General features: G+C 60.9%; 1 protein-coding gene across 1 annotated transcript; it reads right to left on the bottom strand.

Annotated features, from left to right (window-relative positions):
- Positions 1-400: 400 nt before the first annotated feature.
- Positions 401-15,681, bottom strand: LOC121161208 (tetratricopeptide repeat protein 38-like). The gene is made up of 14 exons (XM_040987519.1): positions 15,601-15,681; positions 14,729-14,806; positions 13,163-13,244; positions 12,001-12,172; positions 11,128-11,301; positions 10,862-10,937; positions 8,584-8,703; positions 5,818-5,877; positions 4,908-4,946; positions 4,084-4,165; positions 2,533-2,698; positions 1,989-2,148; positions 1,711-1,784; positions 401-836 (listed from the first exon to the last, which is right to left on the bottom strand). Exons 1-14 carry the CDS (start codon positions 15,631-15,633, stop codon positions 746-748), a joined length of 1,407 nt encoding a protein of 468 aa, XP_040843453.1. The 5' UTR covers positions 15,634-15,681; the 3' UTR covers positions 401-745.
- Between the last annotated feature and the right edge of the window lie 80 nt (positions 15,682-15,761).

The raw sequence follows: 15,761 nt of genomic DNA, 5'->3' as shown, positions 1-15,761 counted from the left end.
TGGCTGGGACAGTACATCCCCTGGGTATGCAAATCCCATTGTAATTGTAAATGACATGGCTCACACACACCAACTTCAAGGAGAACCCTTTCTGCCCAGGACCCAGCCGAGGACTGGCACTAGTCAGGCCAGCACCGGGGCACAGCATGTTGGCACGGCAGCATCTCCCACTGGAGTTATAGCATTGAGTCCTGGCTACTCAGATTCTGATCTAGCTCCCTGCCAAGGGGCCTGGAGAGACAAAAGATGGCCCAGGGTCATAGGGCTCTGCCACCCTCTTTGGAGACCTGGTTGGACTCCATGGCTCCTGTGTGTGTCCACACCAGCTTTGGTGCACATTTGGGGAGTGAACCCACACATGGAATATTTATCACTGGGCCTTTGAATAAACAGTAAAAAATTAAAGCATTTGATTATTTTTATTACGGAAATTTGCGTGAGCAGAAGCTACAGAGCTAACAGGTGCAGTGTAGAAAGCAGTGTGAGGCCCCTGACCCTGTGCAGTGTAGGAAGCAGTGTGCACACACTCAGACTAGGGCAGCACCCGCGCCAGTTATGACTGCTTGGAAGTGTGCGCCACCCTCCAGCAGGAGTGGGTGAACATTCTGAATCACACATGTGGAAGCTGTGTGTCCCCCAGAGAACCGACAGCCAGCTGACACGGTTGCCCCCATGCAGCCCTCTCGGACAGGAGGCCTGACCCGAGCCGAACGGGCTGGCTCTGGCGAGGCCATGGGCATGCTCACTACATGAGGTGCGCAGCGGCTGCCCTGCGGATGAGCCTCTCGGTCAGGGGTGAGTTGGGTTTCAGGGCGTCTCGTTCCATCAGAAGAGTCCTGAGGAGAGAGACGTGGGTTTGGCTGTGGCTTGGCCACAAGCAGGCCACGGGCAGCCTGCAGAGGGCAGAGTGGGCAGGGCAGGCCACGGGCAGCCTGCCTGGCCTGGCTGAGGAATGTGGCCATTTGCACTGTGTCACTGTGGGGTGGAGGGCCTTGCACTCTGTCACTGTGGTCCCTCATGCCCAAGGGAAGCTGTAGGACTTGGGGGCCCAGCTCTCCAGGGCCCAGTGCTGGTGACTGGAGGACGTGGGCTGGGCAGGGGGCAGGCACGAGGGCAGGAAGCCACATGTGAACCTGAGCAAGGCAAACTAGCAGCAGAAGAGGTCTAGTGCAAACCCAGGCTGTGGGAGAACAAGTGAAGACGCACTGGGGGGCAGTGAAGACCCCCCTCCATGTCACCTCCGGGCTCAGCCACGTGGCCCAAGGCTCCCAGGATGCAGTGTTGGGAGCTGGGTCTGGGAGAGGCGAGGAGGTCTGAGGGTGGGCCCTTGTAAGAAGAAAGGTGAGGACCCAGGAAGGTGGTGGGAAGGGAGACATCCCCAGAAGCGCACGCCAGCAGGCCTGGGTGCTGCACATGATGGCAGGTGCCTGCCATGCAGGCTGCCAAGTGGGGCAGTTGTCAGGGCAGCCCCCAGAGGCACAACGGGGACTTTGGGCCTGATGGGGTAGTGGGGCATGGGTCAGGCAGAGCAGGGGACAAGGAGTCCCAGGGCACAGCATGTTACGGGCACCCTTGGAGCTAGTGTGGCTGCATGGGTAGTGTTGCAGGGAGATGGGGGCTGCCAGAGGACACCCCAGCTATCCTGGAATGACAGCCGAGCTTGTGAGGAAGCCCCCAGCCCTGCCCAGGCAGGAAGCGTGAGGTGCTCACCGGGCCACGTTCCTGTGCGTGCTGGAGGTGCAGTTGAGGGCTGCGTGAATCAGCAACTGGTGGAAGACATCTCTCTGCAAAACCAGTGGTGAGTCAGACCCCGGAAGGAAGGATGAGGGACAGGGCAATGACCCCTCCTGGGGCTTGGACCCACACGGAGAGGCTGCACAGGGAGAAGGCGTGGGAGGCAGGCACACTGCCCTGTGAGTGCCGGTGCCCCAGCGGCTGGCTTGCGCCTTTGGGGGTGCAGGGAAGACGGCCCAGGGGGCAGTGCTCACCTGCGCATTGCTGCCCCCAATCTCGACGATCCGGTAGCGGATGGGCAGCAGCAGCTGCAGGGCGCGGTCTGCATTCCCAGCATCAGCCTCCACCATGGCCTGGCACAGGGGCAGCCCCACATCTCGGGCCAGGAGGTGCTGACAGTTCTCCCCCGGGGATCTGCCAGTCAAGACAAGGCCCTCAGCAGGCGGACGGGCTGCAACCCCTCTGCCAGCGCCTTGGGGTGCACTGACAGAGCTGCCCATGGGGAGTGAATCAGGGCTCTGAACTTGGGTCTAATGGCACGGGGTCGGCAATAGCCTCACAAGGCTCACAACCTCTGGCCTCAGTTTGCCCATCTGAAAAGTGGCTATAATAGCACCGACCTCCTAGAGCCACCAGATGTGCACCCTTGTGCACACACCCATGTGGGACGCAGCTGGGATCGGTTCCCCATCTCACAGCTGGGCTCCCCACTGAGGCCCCCCACCCTTCTCCCTGGCACGCGGGGGCGAGCCCCAGCAGCCCCGGCCCTCTCGGTCACCTGCAGGCACCCCCACCTACTCGCTGGCCTCCTGCAGGGTGCTCAGCAGCTCCTGCGTGGTCTGGGAGTCCCCGGCGCCCAGCGAGGCCATCAGCAGGTGTGCGTCGTTGAATAGCAGGGTGTGGTCACGTGTGTGCTTCTGGGTCACAGGCAGCAGATTGTGCCAGCGCTGGCCCACAGACACTCCTGCAGACACAGGAAGAACACCCAGGTCCTGACACGAGGCTGACAGGGTCCCCCAGCGTCCCCTGGGAGCCCTAATGGTGGCCTGTTCCAGGTGAGAGGCTGGGGGTGGGGCTGGCGATGCCTTTGGACTCTGTGAACTTCCTCCATCATTAAAACAGCAGGTGCATAAGGCAGAAAGCAGCTCTCTAAAACTGTGAGGTCTCCGGCACCTTGACACACCCAAGAAATAAGTTGTTGCAGTGGGCACCGCCCCTGTGCAACGCTGGGCGCTGGGTGGCACCTGGGAAGGCACTGGCTGACTTCCTTTGGCCCTCCTAACTCGGCATCTCCCCTGGGTGCCCCTTCCTTTCCAGCACCACCCCTGCAAAATCCTCGTGCCTTCCCTCCGCTGCTGCTGCCCTCCTGCTCTCCAACCACAGCTCCCATGCTCAGCCTCTGGCTCCCTCAGCCATTTGCACAGGGTTCCTACTCTCCACAATGCCCCATGGAACAGTGTGTGGCCATTATATGCCTGCCAGCTCACCACCCCTCCAACTGCTCCTCTCTCATACACAGATGTGCCCTGGGTGAGTTCTGGGTGGGTACTGCCAGCCAAGGATTGCCTGGGTTGAGACTAATGGACCAGCCTCCTCTGCCCGCACAGACCTCACCTACAGGGCTGGCCTCGAGTCCCTGGTTCCGTGGGCCGCTGGCTTTGCACACGCTGTGCTCCTGTGTTTGAGACCCCCGAGAGCCTGGTACCCCACACAGCTTCATGGCTCACACTGTGTTTGAGACCCCCCATGCCTGGTACCCCACACAGCCTTCATGGCTCACACTGTGTTTGAGACCCCCCATGCCTGGTACCCCACACAGCCTTCATGGCTCACTGTGTTTGAGACCCCCCTATGCCTGGTACCCCACACAGCCTTCATGGCTCACACTGCATCTCCATTATGAGGCCTCCCTGGGGCCTTCTAGAAAGGGCCGAGCTCAGGCCTGGCCCTCACTGTCCGCTGACCCAGGGCCCGGCCCTGGCTTGCACAGAAGCAGAGTTCTCTCTGCTGAACATGGAAGGGAACACGCTGCCTCTGGGGCTGCCTGCGGGGCTCCCCACACTGGCCCAGAGCTGTGACCACCCCGTCCAGGTTGGGGAGACAGAGAGACTTCTCTGTCTTCCTGTTCTGGGAAAGGGGGCAGTGAGGAGACATGCCCAGGTGCCACATGTTCCTAGGCCAGTGGCAGGCAGCCATGGGAGTGGCAGGTCACCAGGGTGCTGAGCCTGAGTGGAGCTGGGAACCGGAAGTCAGGGCAGCAGTGGCCGGCTTCACTGACCTCGGGCACCCATGGGCACCTTGCCCTCACTGTCGGGGAGGGACAGACCCGAGGGAGGCAGAGCCAGCTACCTTCCATCTGCAGGCGGCACAGCATGGAGCAGTTGTTCACCACGTCCAGCATTGAACCGCTGGCCTTTAGAAGGGGCAGAATCTGGAAGACAAGTCAGCACTGCTCAGCAGGTTGCTCTCATGGTGCTGCTGGGCCATGCGCTAGTACTGCTGGACTGCAGAAAAAATTCTCAGCAAATGGCACCTCAACCACCATTCCCACACACTCAACCACACAGCAGTAAAGCTGCAGCTGGTAACACAGCCTTCCCATGTGGGCACCAGCTCTCCCAGCCACTCCACTTCCAATGCAGCTCCAAACTCATGGGACTGGACAAGCAGTGGAAGTTGGCCCAGGTGTGTGGGCCATGCCCTCTTGGGGGAGACCTGAAGGAAGCTCCAGGCTCCTGATTTCAGCCTGGTCCAGCGCTGGCCGCTGCAGCACTGAACCAGAGACCAATAGACAAACACGTGTAAGGGGAAAAGCTGCCTTGGATGCAAGGCTAAGGAAGCAGAATTTCACACAGAGAGTTTCACTCTGGGACGTGAGAAAGTTCTGGAAGTGGAAGAACTGCAGCAGTATCACAGATCCAAGGGCAGTATTACAGGAACCACACTGAATCCAAGCTACAAGCATGAGTGGTCTGTAAATACAAAGACCCTGAACAACTGCAGCAAGTCGGGGTCTACACAGCGTCCACCAAGCCCTGAGCGTGCGGGAGGGGTGGAGCATTCCTGCTCCATGCAGAATTACACTCTCCAGCCTTACAGAGGGTCCCAGCCAGAACACACACCAATGAGAACCTACAGGCACCAATGAACTCAGGAAGGACAGGGGCACTCACATGGGCATCGTACAGCGTCAGCGCGGCCTCATATTCACCCTGCAAGATGAAGATCCTACGATGAACACCAGGACCAGACAAACATCCAGAACTGAGGAGCAAACAAACAAAGCCAGCCCGGCCACCCGGCACGGGACCCCACAGCCCAGGCAGGGGCCGACCAGAGAAGGCGGCACAGGCTGCTGCGAGGAAGCCCTTCTGGGAAGGCCTCACTCCTCCAGGGACAAGTCAGTGCAGCGAGGCACCCCGACCCAGAAGTCTGAACCCCACAAGTCCCAAAGCTCCCGAGTGCTGATGTGATGGGACAAGAGGGAGATCCCACACTCGCCCCACTGGACGGGTCGCAGGCAAAGCACGGACACTGTGACCACTGGGCGTGAGTCGTCCGCAGGCTCCATGTGAAGGGACAGGAGACACCCCACGATGCCTTTTGTATATTCAACACCCTGATGTCCACTGTCACCCGGCATCCAGGACAGGCAGGGCACAGGAGCACAGCTCACACCTGCCTGCCGGGCTCCCGTGGCACATGTGTTGCCCACTGAGCATCCCGGGGCCACGCCAGGCCCTCCTCCCCCACACACTGGTCTCTCCTGGACACTCAGGAGTGTGCAGCTTCTTCCCACACAAGCAGCACTGCGAGGAGCAGAACCCCAGAGCATCCCAGGGCCACGGGCACCCAGCAGCAGTCCCCATCCCTGTCTGTCCCCCACAAACCACACACAAGGGATGAGATGTCCAGGACCCAGCAGTGAGAAAACCACCCCAGTAACTCGGGCCAGGAAAGCTCGCTGAGAACGCCATGCCTTGCATGCCAGGGCCTTGCTGCCAGTGCCCACGGGAGTCCCTGGGAGTGTGGATGGATGGTGTGACCTGGGTGAGCATCCCGTCTCACTCGGGGTCACCTTACCTTCTCAATCAGGTATACAGCCCAGTGCCAATAATTGTGGCCAGCAAGCATATCAGAGTCCTGAGGGGAATGAGAGCATTAAGGGCGTTCTTTGAGCCCGCAGAGGGGCACATGATGACCCCCACCACACCCCACCCCAGCAGGTGCCAGTGTAGGACATCACGCTGGCAGGTGGTGCCTACGCACAGCCAGCTGAGTGCCAGCAGCAGGGAAGCCTGGATGAGCAGTGCCAGGACATAGCTTTAGCAGGGCCAGCACACACACGGTGACCCATGGGGTTTCAGTGGGCCCTCCAGCGGTGTGATGCTAAAGGGGATGCATACCATCCCAGCACACACAGCCACCCCAGAGCAGGCCCCGCTGCACGAGGGCCTCCCTGAGCCACAGTCCAGGGCCTCAGGAAGGTGTGCACGTGGTCCCTGGGGACGTCGGGAGATGTCAGCTCTCACTCCTGCACAGGCAGCCATGCCCCTCAGGTTCTCCTGGAGTCAGGAACCCGTCCTCCTGTCCATCACAGCCCATGGGCAACCCTGGGACAGAGGGCTGCTGGGAACCAGGCCACTGACCTCTGCTTGCTCAGCTGACTACCAGCTCAGGAGCCGCTCTGTGGCTGCTCTCACGTGACTGTGCACGTGCAGCTCAGACCAGGCAGGGGGCTGCGGGGCACCTGCCATGGCACGGGGGCAGCAGGCACCGATGCCACCTGGACAGGGGGTCGTGTGCATACCGAAGGCCAGCCCAGGCAGCAGGCACCCAGAGAGGAAGGAAGGCCCTGAGGGGCAGTAAGTTATAGCCGGGCTGGGTGAGAGTGGGCACCTGGAGCCCCCAGCTAGGTCAGTCCATGGGAAGTGGCCTGACAGGGTAGTAGGGCATTGTATGGGCCCAGCATGCCTCCTCTACAGGCCTGACCTCTGGGCCAGCTCTCCAGCCAGTCACCGCACCATCACCCTCACTGGCCACACCCTCAGCCACACGGTGGCTCCCTGGGACACTCCTGGCTGCACACTCAACCTGCTGTCCAGCGGCAAAAGGGACAGTGTGCGACCTCACAGGTCTCCTGGCAGGGTTCTTATCTCAGCAGTTGGAGGATGTATTCCTTCTACAGTGGAATGCCAGCAGGTGTCAGCAGGTAGCCCCGGGGAACAGGACAGAAGTGCTCCCTAGCACCCCCAAGCCTCTCATGGGGTCTGGTGACATTGGAACCTCAGCCAGGAGCCCAGTGGTACTCAGATAAAAGGGTTGTAAACCTCCTTCTGGACTCAGGAGAGGAGCTTTCTCCTGTCCTTATCTGGTTCCAGCCTTGCTCCCAGGTGTCTCTTACACCAACTATCAGGGTTGATTGTGACCCCCAAAATTAGTTCACATAGACAGAGACTAATAAAGGTCAGCTAGCTGATAATCATGCAGCTTGTTCCTTATTGATCAGGCTTCCCATTGGGCTTTTCAGATAGATACATAGATATAGATGCACAGACTCTGGAACAGCCAGAGAAAAGGCCAGCTAGCCTATGACCGCTCAGCCTGTACCCACTGGCCCCTATGTGCTTCTCCTGGACTGTACCAAGTAGGATGTAGAGTTAAATTCTTCCTCAGTCACTGCGTTGTTGGGGATTTCCTGTTCACCTGCCAAAACTTTTCGATTCTGCAACTGTTAAAATGCAAAGTTCTATAAAACCATGCTTAATCACTATATACTGCAAAGTTTAAATTGTGGCTTAATTTTCTTCCCGAAAGAACATTATCAATTTATAACTGTTAATGCTAAACAAGATGTAACAGATTAGAAACTTTGATGTTAAGTTCGCACTTAGCTGTTATGTATATGATGGATGTTAATGTTTTAGAAAAAAAGAAAGAATATGCCCCCTGGGGAAAAAAACCTACAGATGCCTCCTAGACACACTGACTCCAGGACAGTCAGGCCAGCAGCCGGCCCGGGGACCACAGGGACCACAGGGACCACAGGGACCGCGGGGATCACAGGGACCACAGGGACCACGGGGACCACGGGGACCGCGGGGATCACAGGGATCACAGGGACCACAGGGACCACAGGGACCACAGGGACCACGGGGACCGCGGGGATCACAGGGACCACAGGGACCACAGGGACCACGGGGACCACGGGGACCGCGGGGATCACAGGGACCACAGGGACCATGGGGACCGCAGGGACCACAGGGACCACAGGGACCGCGGGGACCACAGGGACCGCGGGGACCACAGGCACCACAGGGACCACAGGCACCACAGGGACCACAGGGACCGCAGGGACCACAGGGACCACAGGGACCACAGGGACCGCGGGGACCACAGGGACCACAGGGACCGCGGGGACCACAGGGACCGCGGGGATCACAGGGATCACAGGGACCACAGGGACCGCAGGGACCACGGGGACCGCCGGGACCACGGGGACCACAGGGACCACAGGGACCACAGGGAACACGGGGACCGCGGGGACCACAGGGATCACAGGGACCACAGGGACCGCAGGGACCACAGGGACCACAGGGACCACAGGGACCACAGGGACTGCGGGGACCACAGGCACCACAGGGACCACAGGGACCGCAGGGACCACGGGGACCACAGGGACCACGGGGACCACAGGGACCACAGGGACCACAGGGATCACGGGGACCGCGGGGACCACAGGGACCACAGGGACCGCGGGGACCACAGGGACCACAGGGACCACAGGGACCACGGGGACCACAGGGACCACGGGGACCACAGGGACCACAGGGACCACAGGGACCGCACCTTCCAGTTGGCCTCTGAGCGCTGCATGAACTCCAGTCCGTCCTGGACCTCTGCTCTCATCTCGTGGATGTGGGCGATGGTGTGTACCGACCATGCGTCTGTCGGGGTGATGGCCAGAGCCTGTGTGGCAACAAGACAGGGTGGGTCAGTCTGGCTGATGGCTTGGTGGCAGCACGCCTCACACAAGGGGCCTGGGCACTAACCCAGACTATCACGGCCCTGAGACCACCCATGCCCCATGTGTCACATGACACGACCCCTCGTGAGGTCACACTCCTGGGCCCCCCAGTTGCTAATGAGGTGCCAGCGTGTCCCCGACCAGTGCAGGTGCCCTGATGCCCCTCACACGCCCAGAGAGGCAGGTAGGACTGAGTGAGCCTCGCCTGCCAGCAGCATCACCCTGCTAACTGGCTCAGCTCCAGTTGTCTGAGCACCTATTGGGTGTGGAGCACACAGAGGTAACCACGGCTCACGGAGGTCCCGTGGACTGGCCCCCACTCAGGTCCCCACCACCAATCACCAGCTGTGTCCCTCAGCCTGCTGCCTCAGTCTCCCCACGGCTGAGGGTTGAGCGGCAAGCCCAGCATGCCAATGACTGTGTGGTTTCCAGCAAGTACCCCTGAGCCTAGTCCCCCGGAAAGACCCTCAGGGTTCCTGTCCCCTCCACATGGGGACACAGGAAGCAAGTGTGTCTGTAGGGGACTGGAGAAGCCCCAGGGCAGGAGTCCAAATACTGGGACCACGGGACACTGAGGGTACAGTCAGAGCAGGCCTGGTCTGTAGAAGGGAACCTGCTGGGCACAGTGCCCTCCCCGGGCAGGCGGGAGCCTGCTGGGCACAGTGCCCTCACAGGTCCGGAAGCTAGCCTGCTGGGCACAGGGCCCTTACAGGGCCGGAAGGAGCCTGCTGGACACATTGTCATAGAGGTCAGGAGGGAGCCTGCTGGGCACAGTGCCCTCCCCGGGCAGGAGGGAGCCTGCTGGGCACACTGTCACACAGACGTCACTGTGCCCATGCTGGGTACACTGCTCACATCGGCATGGAGGAAGGGCTGTTGCACATAGCCCCCCCTCAGCCCACCTCCTTCCACTGCAGGGCCCCACACATTTCCTCCCTTCTGTAGAGTCCCCCAGGCCACTCTGAACTGTCCCTTCTCCCCACAGGCTCCTGGTCACCCCTGCATCTCCCATCCCCAGCCGTGGCTGCTGCACTCTAACCCCCAGCCCACAGACTGCCTAAGCGCCCTGCTCCCCAGCCACACAGCGAAGCCTTTGCTGCAGCTCCCCAGCCCATGCCCCTGCTGCGTGCCCAGTCCTGCCCTGCCCTGCCCTACTGGGCTGGCTGGGGGCTGCTCCGCTGCACGTGTGGACACCCAGCTGTCCAGCAGCCTGCAGGGTTCTCCGGACCTGCGTGGCTCCTCACTGTCTGGCAATCCTCCTTCTTGTCCTGGGCTCTCACTGCAGGATGAGCTGCCAGCTGTGCAGTTGGACTGCACGTCAGGACTGCCCTCCACAAGCCCCGAGTTCTGCGCTTGCTGCGGCCACCCTCGACCAAAGCCCCTCCCACGGCCCTCCAGCCTGCAGGCGTCCAGAGGGCCCCCACCCACCAGAGGCCTGGGCTGTGGCGAGGGGCCTTCCTGCAGCTGCCCTCTGGTGGTCTTCTCAGCAGGGAGCCACTCAGGCCACAACCTGGCCTTGGAGCAGACACAGCAGAGAAGCCCTGATCCTAGATCCAGATGAGAAGACCCTCGGGGGGACACCACGTGCTGCGGGACACCAGGCTGACAGGGTGGTCAGAATCCTAGTCGGGACACAGGGACATGGGGGGTGGGTGGGCTAGGCAGCATCCAGGGCAGGTGGCTCGCCTCCTCTGACCTCGTGGCCTCGGCCTCTCTGATCAACACGGATGGCATGTAGGGGAGCAGCTGCACGGGCAGTAGCCTGCCTGGACTGAGGGCAGCTGCCAGCCCTGGACCTCGCGGCCACTCCTGTTGGAGCACAGTGGTGGACAGGGCTTCCCGGCCTTCAAGCCCTTCACGCCCCGGGCTTTATGTAGACGATAACCTGTGACTTGCTCCTGGGCCCATGCTGCAGTTAGCCGAGGGGTGAGGAGAACACGGGCCAGCTCCCAGCAGCAGGCTGGCATCGCAGTCCTACAGTCTGGGAGAATTCAGGGGGCCTCACCAGGGTCACAGCAGGTGGTGGCCCTCAGGGGCTCTGTCTGCACCCCTTCCCGACTCCCTCGAGGGTGGCACTTCCAGAAACAGCCACTGTCGTACCTCTTTGGCGAGCTTTTCTGCCCGGTCATAGAAGTTGGTTTCCATCAGTCCGAAAGCATAGATTCCTTTCACATAGCTGAAGACAGAGGAATAAAATTTCAAAATATGAAAAGCAGACTGGGTGTGCCATCGTGTTCTCCAGGAAGAAGAGCATAATTCCCAGCCTCTGGGGACTTGGAGAACGGAACTGTACATGGAAACAGGGCTTTGCAGTCACTGCGTTACGACACGGCCGCTGCCCTGAGGGGCCAGAGCTGTGCACGTACCTGCTCAGGGGGATGTCCTTTGTCCAGAAGGGGTAAACTCGAGCCACGGAATCCCGCATCTGCTCCTGGTAGCCCAGGTAGAAGTAGGCATCATGGGAGAATCTCAGCGCCAGCAGGTCCGTGGGGTGGTCCTGCAGAATCTGCTCCCACATGTCACAGGCCTTTGAGAAGTTTCTGGAAGGTGACGCGAGCTCTCAGCAGCCCTGAACACAGAGCAGGGTGCCCATCCCCTCCCCCAACACCGTGACACACACAGCGCAGATGGCACCCCACGCGACAGCCTGACGCAGAGCATAAACCACACCCCACGTCACAGCCTGCTCTAACAGCCTTAAACAAGCCTGCTTTCCAAATAGGAAACTCTTACCATGTGGCTAAGGGCAATCAGCCAATCACTATTTCAAATGAAGCACGCTGGCTTAGGAAGTGGTCCAGGACCCCGAGCCCCCTGCAGGGAGTCTGGGCTGGGATCCACCCTGTGCGGCCTCGCCAGGCAGACCCCGCCAGGCAGTCACCTGGGTGGGGCATCTTGCCTGCCTGAGCAGATGCAGGGGGCTTTCTAGGGAACGAGGGGGCACGTGGGAATGGACACAGGGTCTGCAAGGTGGCCAGCACCGCACCCAGGGTGTGTGGGAGCCAGGAGCACCTGGACCAACACTCCCTTCCCTCTTCTGGAAGCTTCCACCATGCGGCCCTAGTGCTTCCATCACAAAGATACTAACTCATACATGGGATGAAACTCGACGAGGAACACTGCACTGGGGCTGTCACCCTCGACCTCACGGGGTACTCAACAGCAGAGCAAGCAGCAAGCAGGAAGAGTGGGATGAGAACTCCCCAGGGCACCAGCCCGAGCCCCCGCAGGCCCCTCACCCCTTGGCAAAGGTCTCCACGGCCGACACGTGCAGCTGCTCCCGCGGAGTCAGGCTCTGTGCTTTGGACACCTCCACCATCGTCTTCACAGCCAGGTCCAGCTCGTGATCCAGCCGCACGGAGCTCCCAGTGCCAATCAGCTTGAGGCCAGTAGAGATGGCATGGCCCATGGCTGGCCAAGGGTGCAAACGGCTGGTGATTCAGATGGCCACACCCAGCCCGGCCCAGGCCTCACCTGCCCGAGAACCACCACCCGGGTCCCAGCAGCTACAATCCGAGGCCCCTGCCACGGCGCAGCCCCCCTTCATGTGCAGTGCGGGGAGCAGCCCAAACAGCACCCCAAGTGCTTGTCTACAGCAGGCACTCAGGGGAACACCTGCCCCCACTAGGGGTTAGGCACGAGGTTCTGGGTGTCACCATTACCCACACATGGCCTCCCACGTGTACATGACAGGTGCTGTTCAGGGGCTGGGCCAAGGAGGCCCAACAGCACAGGTGCCACCACCATCCCACCTGGCTGCTCTCACTCAGGTAGGGCTCCAGGGAGGGCGGCCCTTGACCTCAGAACCTAGCTAGAGAAATGGAGGGTGACACCCAGTCCCTGCCCCAGGACCCAACCCTGGGGCCAACTGCCCATGTGGTCTCTGCTTCTTTGCAGTTTTAAGATTTACTTATTTATTTGAAAGAGCAACAGAGAGAGAAGCAGCAAAAAAGAGAAACTTCCGGGACTGGCATGGAGCACTAGGGGCTAAAGTCCTCGCCTTGAACGCGCCAGGATCCCATAGGGCGCTGGCGTTCTGGCATCCCTGCATCCCATCCAGCTTCCTGCATCTGGCCTGGGAAGGCAGTAGAGGACCGCCTAAAGCCTTGGGACCTGCACCCGTGTGGGAGACCCAGAGGAGGCGCGTTGATTTGTGCTGTCTTATTTCTGGTCATTGTGTCCGCTTGGGGAATGAATCATCGCACAGTTCTTCCTCTCTGTCTCTCCTCTTCTCTGTATATCTGACTTTCCAATAAAAATTTAAAAAGAGAGAAACTTGCATTTGATGCTTCCCCCATCAATTAGCACAAGAGTCGGAGCAGAGCATGCTAGAGCAAAGAGCCAGGGGCTGAAGCCAGGTTGCCGGTGCAGGGTGAGGAACCCAGGTGCCATGCCACTCACCAAAGCTTGGATCCGCTGCTTTGAGCTGTGCCAGGCAGCCCTCGATGCCGCCAAGAGTCTTGTCATTGCTCCATGTGACATACTGAAATATCAGGGATGGGACAGAGTCATCCCGGGTCACAACAGGGAGGACACGCAACCAGATCCTCAAGTTCAGCTTTCAAGGACTCTGAGCATTCACTGCACTCTGGCTCATTCATGCAAAGACACACCGTGCGGGCAGCTCAAGGCGCACCTTCCAGGGCTGGGGCACCACTGTTCCCGAGGAGGGGGCATCCAACGGGAGGGTCTTGTGCACAGGCAGCCCACCTGCCCCTCGGTGCCCTAGGACAGACACCGGAATGCCTTCCTGCCAAAGGACACTCTGCCTGCCAGCCAGCTCCGGCGACCCTTCCTCACTCCCGCCTTCTCCCTGGGGACAGCACCCACATTCTCTCTCTCACACCCACCTTCTCCCCTGTGGACAGCACCCACATTCTCTCCCTCACTCCCGCCTTCTCCCTGTGGACAGCACCCACATTCTCTCCCTCACACTCACCTTCTCCCCTGTGGACAGCACCCACATTCTCTCCCTCATTCCCGCCTTCCGCCCTGGGGACAGCACCTACGTGCCCTCCCTCACTCTCGCCTTCTCCATGGGGACAGCACCCACGTCTCCTGCCCTCTGCAGCCAGCACCCTCGTTGCCTCCCACAAAAGCAAAACCTTGAACTAAAGGAATCTCTAAATTGCTCAGAGTCAGTGTGTTCCAGCAACAGAAACCCAACGATGGCAAACACCAACTTGTAGGAATAACCCACTTGGTCTCCAAATGCCCCCTCTCAGGTGTCTGCCCTGCTCTACACTGAAACGGCATGCATGCTTCAACAAGTGAGACGCACATGCACGGGTAGGGAGGGGGAGCCGGCAGAGACACAGAGCACCCAGGTTCAAAGTCCACAGAGGCGGTGGGGGTAGGGAGGAGAGGAATGAGGTCAGAACAGAGTTGCTCCTGGACAGAGGGAAGTGGCAGGTGGCAGCTGGGTCCCTGGCACAGGCCAGCGAGATGCAGGGAGGAGATAGGAGGGGAAAGTGCGTGACGGTAAACAGAATACACACTTGCAGAATAGACCAGGGCCTGGCAGGTGGCCCTGCACCAGCCGGGAGCTTCTAGGAACTTCTGGGCCTCATGCTCTGTGCATGAGGATCTCAGCGCCCACACCTGCCGCACTGGGCAGCCCTGATGCTGAGTCCCTCTCCTGGGATCCTGCAGTGGGACATCGTGAGGACCTGGTACAGGTGGGTGCAGCGTCTCCTGGGTGAGCCCCTCTCTCTGAAGGGCAGGGCCACGTCGGACCCTCAGCAGTGCCTCGTGGGAACCATGGAGGGTCACACCCTCCTCCAAGCGGGCCTGCTGCAGCCCGCCTGTGCTGCCCCTGGGGGCCCTGGGAAGGTGGGTGCAGGCAGAGGGGATGGGCTGCCAGGGAAGTCCCCACACCTCCAGAGTCTCCGGCCAAGTGTAACTTCAGAAGTGAAGCCCGTTCCCCAGCACCCTCCCAGAGGGCAGCGCTTCTCCAGGCGGGCCTACCTGGGTGAGGGTGGCATCGAACAGCTTGCAGGCTTCGTTGCTTGTGGTGGAGAGCGGCAGCCCCGCGTCCTTCCAGGCCTACAACAGCAAGGAGCACCCAGTGTTGGTCCTTGGAGTCCCACCCCAGCCCTAGCACATCACAGCCATTTCCAGTGCCTCGCAGGGATGCAGGGCTGCGATTCTATCATGGCCATGGAGGATGGCTGTCTGGGGGAGTGCTGGGCAGGGCCTGGGAAGCAGAAGGCCCTGAGCCCAAGACAGCGCTGTGCGGGCCCCGGAGGACCAGGCCTGACCCTGAGAGGACTCTGTGTGTGGGGTCTGGGAGGACCGGGCCCTGAGCTGAGACCACACTCAGGTGTGACCCCAAGGCACACCCACCATCCAAGCTTAGGGCACCAGCTCACTGTGACCACTGGGTCCAGCACCTCTCAGCCACCCTGGGGCTGTGGGCAAGTCGCCTCACCCCTCGCCCCTCCACCTGCTTCACCTGCACAGTGGGCTCAGGCTCCCTGCCCTGGGCAGACTTGAGGGAGAGCCGGCCCTGAAATAAGAACCGCCCAAAGGGCTAAGCTCTCTAGGAAGTCCTTGCCAAGCCTGCAGGCTCAGGGCTCAGCTCATGTCCCTTGCCGGCGCCCTCAGCCCCACAAGGTCCTCTGGACCCTCTTGCTTGCAGCCACAGGTGCTCCTGTGTGCCCAGGGTTGAACCCAGCGCCCTGTAGGGCAGTCAGGGGCAAGGCCAAGTCCGCGGGCAGGGGCCCGCCCACGCGTGCCCTCCGCCCGACCTCGGGTCGCCTTCAGGCTCAACTTTGTATCGCCACACCCCGGGCCGGTGAGGGGCCGGGGAGCCCCTTGTGGTGGCGGCCAACGCGTACCTGGCAGTCGCGCAGCGGCGAGGATGCAACCATGGTGCACGGAGTCCTGCAGAGGGCACAGCTGCTGCCTTTTGAGCAGTGGACAGGGGCGGAGCGCCGAGGGGGCGTGTCCGCGGCTGATGGGCGGAGCGCCGAGGGGGCGTGTCCGCGGCCGATGGGCG

The sequence above is a fragment of the Ochotona curzoniae genome, unplaced genomic scaffold, assembly GCF_017591425.1.
Source record: "Ochotona curzoniae isolate NIBS_2020 unplaced genomic scaffold, NIBS_Ocur_1.0 contig_1014, whole genome shotgun sequence".
Classification (NCBI taxonomy): domain Eukaryota; kingdom Metazoa; phylum Chordata; class Mammalia; order Lagomorpha; family Ochotonidae; genus Ochotona; species Ochotona curzoniae.
Note: the sequence above shows the minus strand (reverse complement) of the source record. Positions and strands in the feature narration are given on the sequence as shown.

Excerpts from the sequence above, each read along its gene's own strand:
- LOC121161208 (XM_040987519.1), bottom strand. The coding sequence starts at position 15,633 with ATGGTTGCATCCTCGCCGCTGCGCGACTGCCAG. Across the intron at positions 12,173-13,162 it reads AGCAGCGGATCCAAGCTTTG|CCATGGGCCATGCCATCTCT; the intron begins GTGAGTGGCATG and ends ACCCTTGGCCAG. Across the intron at positions 2,149-2,532 it reads ACCCTGCAGGAGGCCAGCGA|ATCCCCGGGGGAGAACTGTC; the intron begins GTAGGTGGGGGT and ends CTTGACTGGCAG.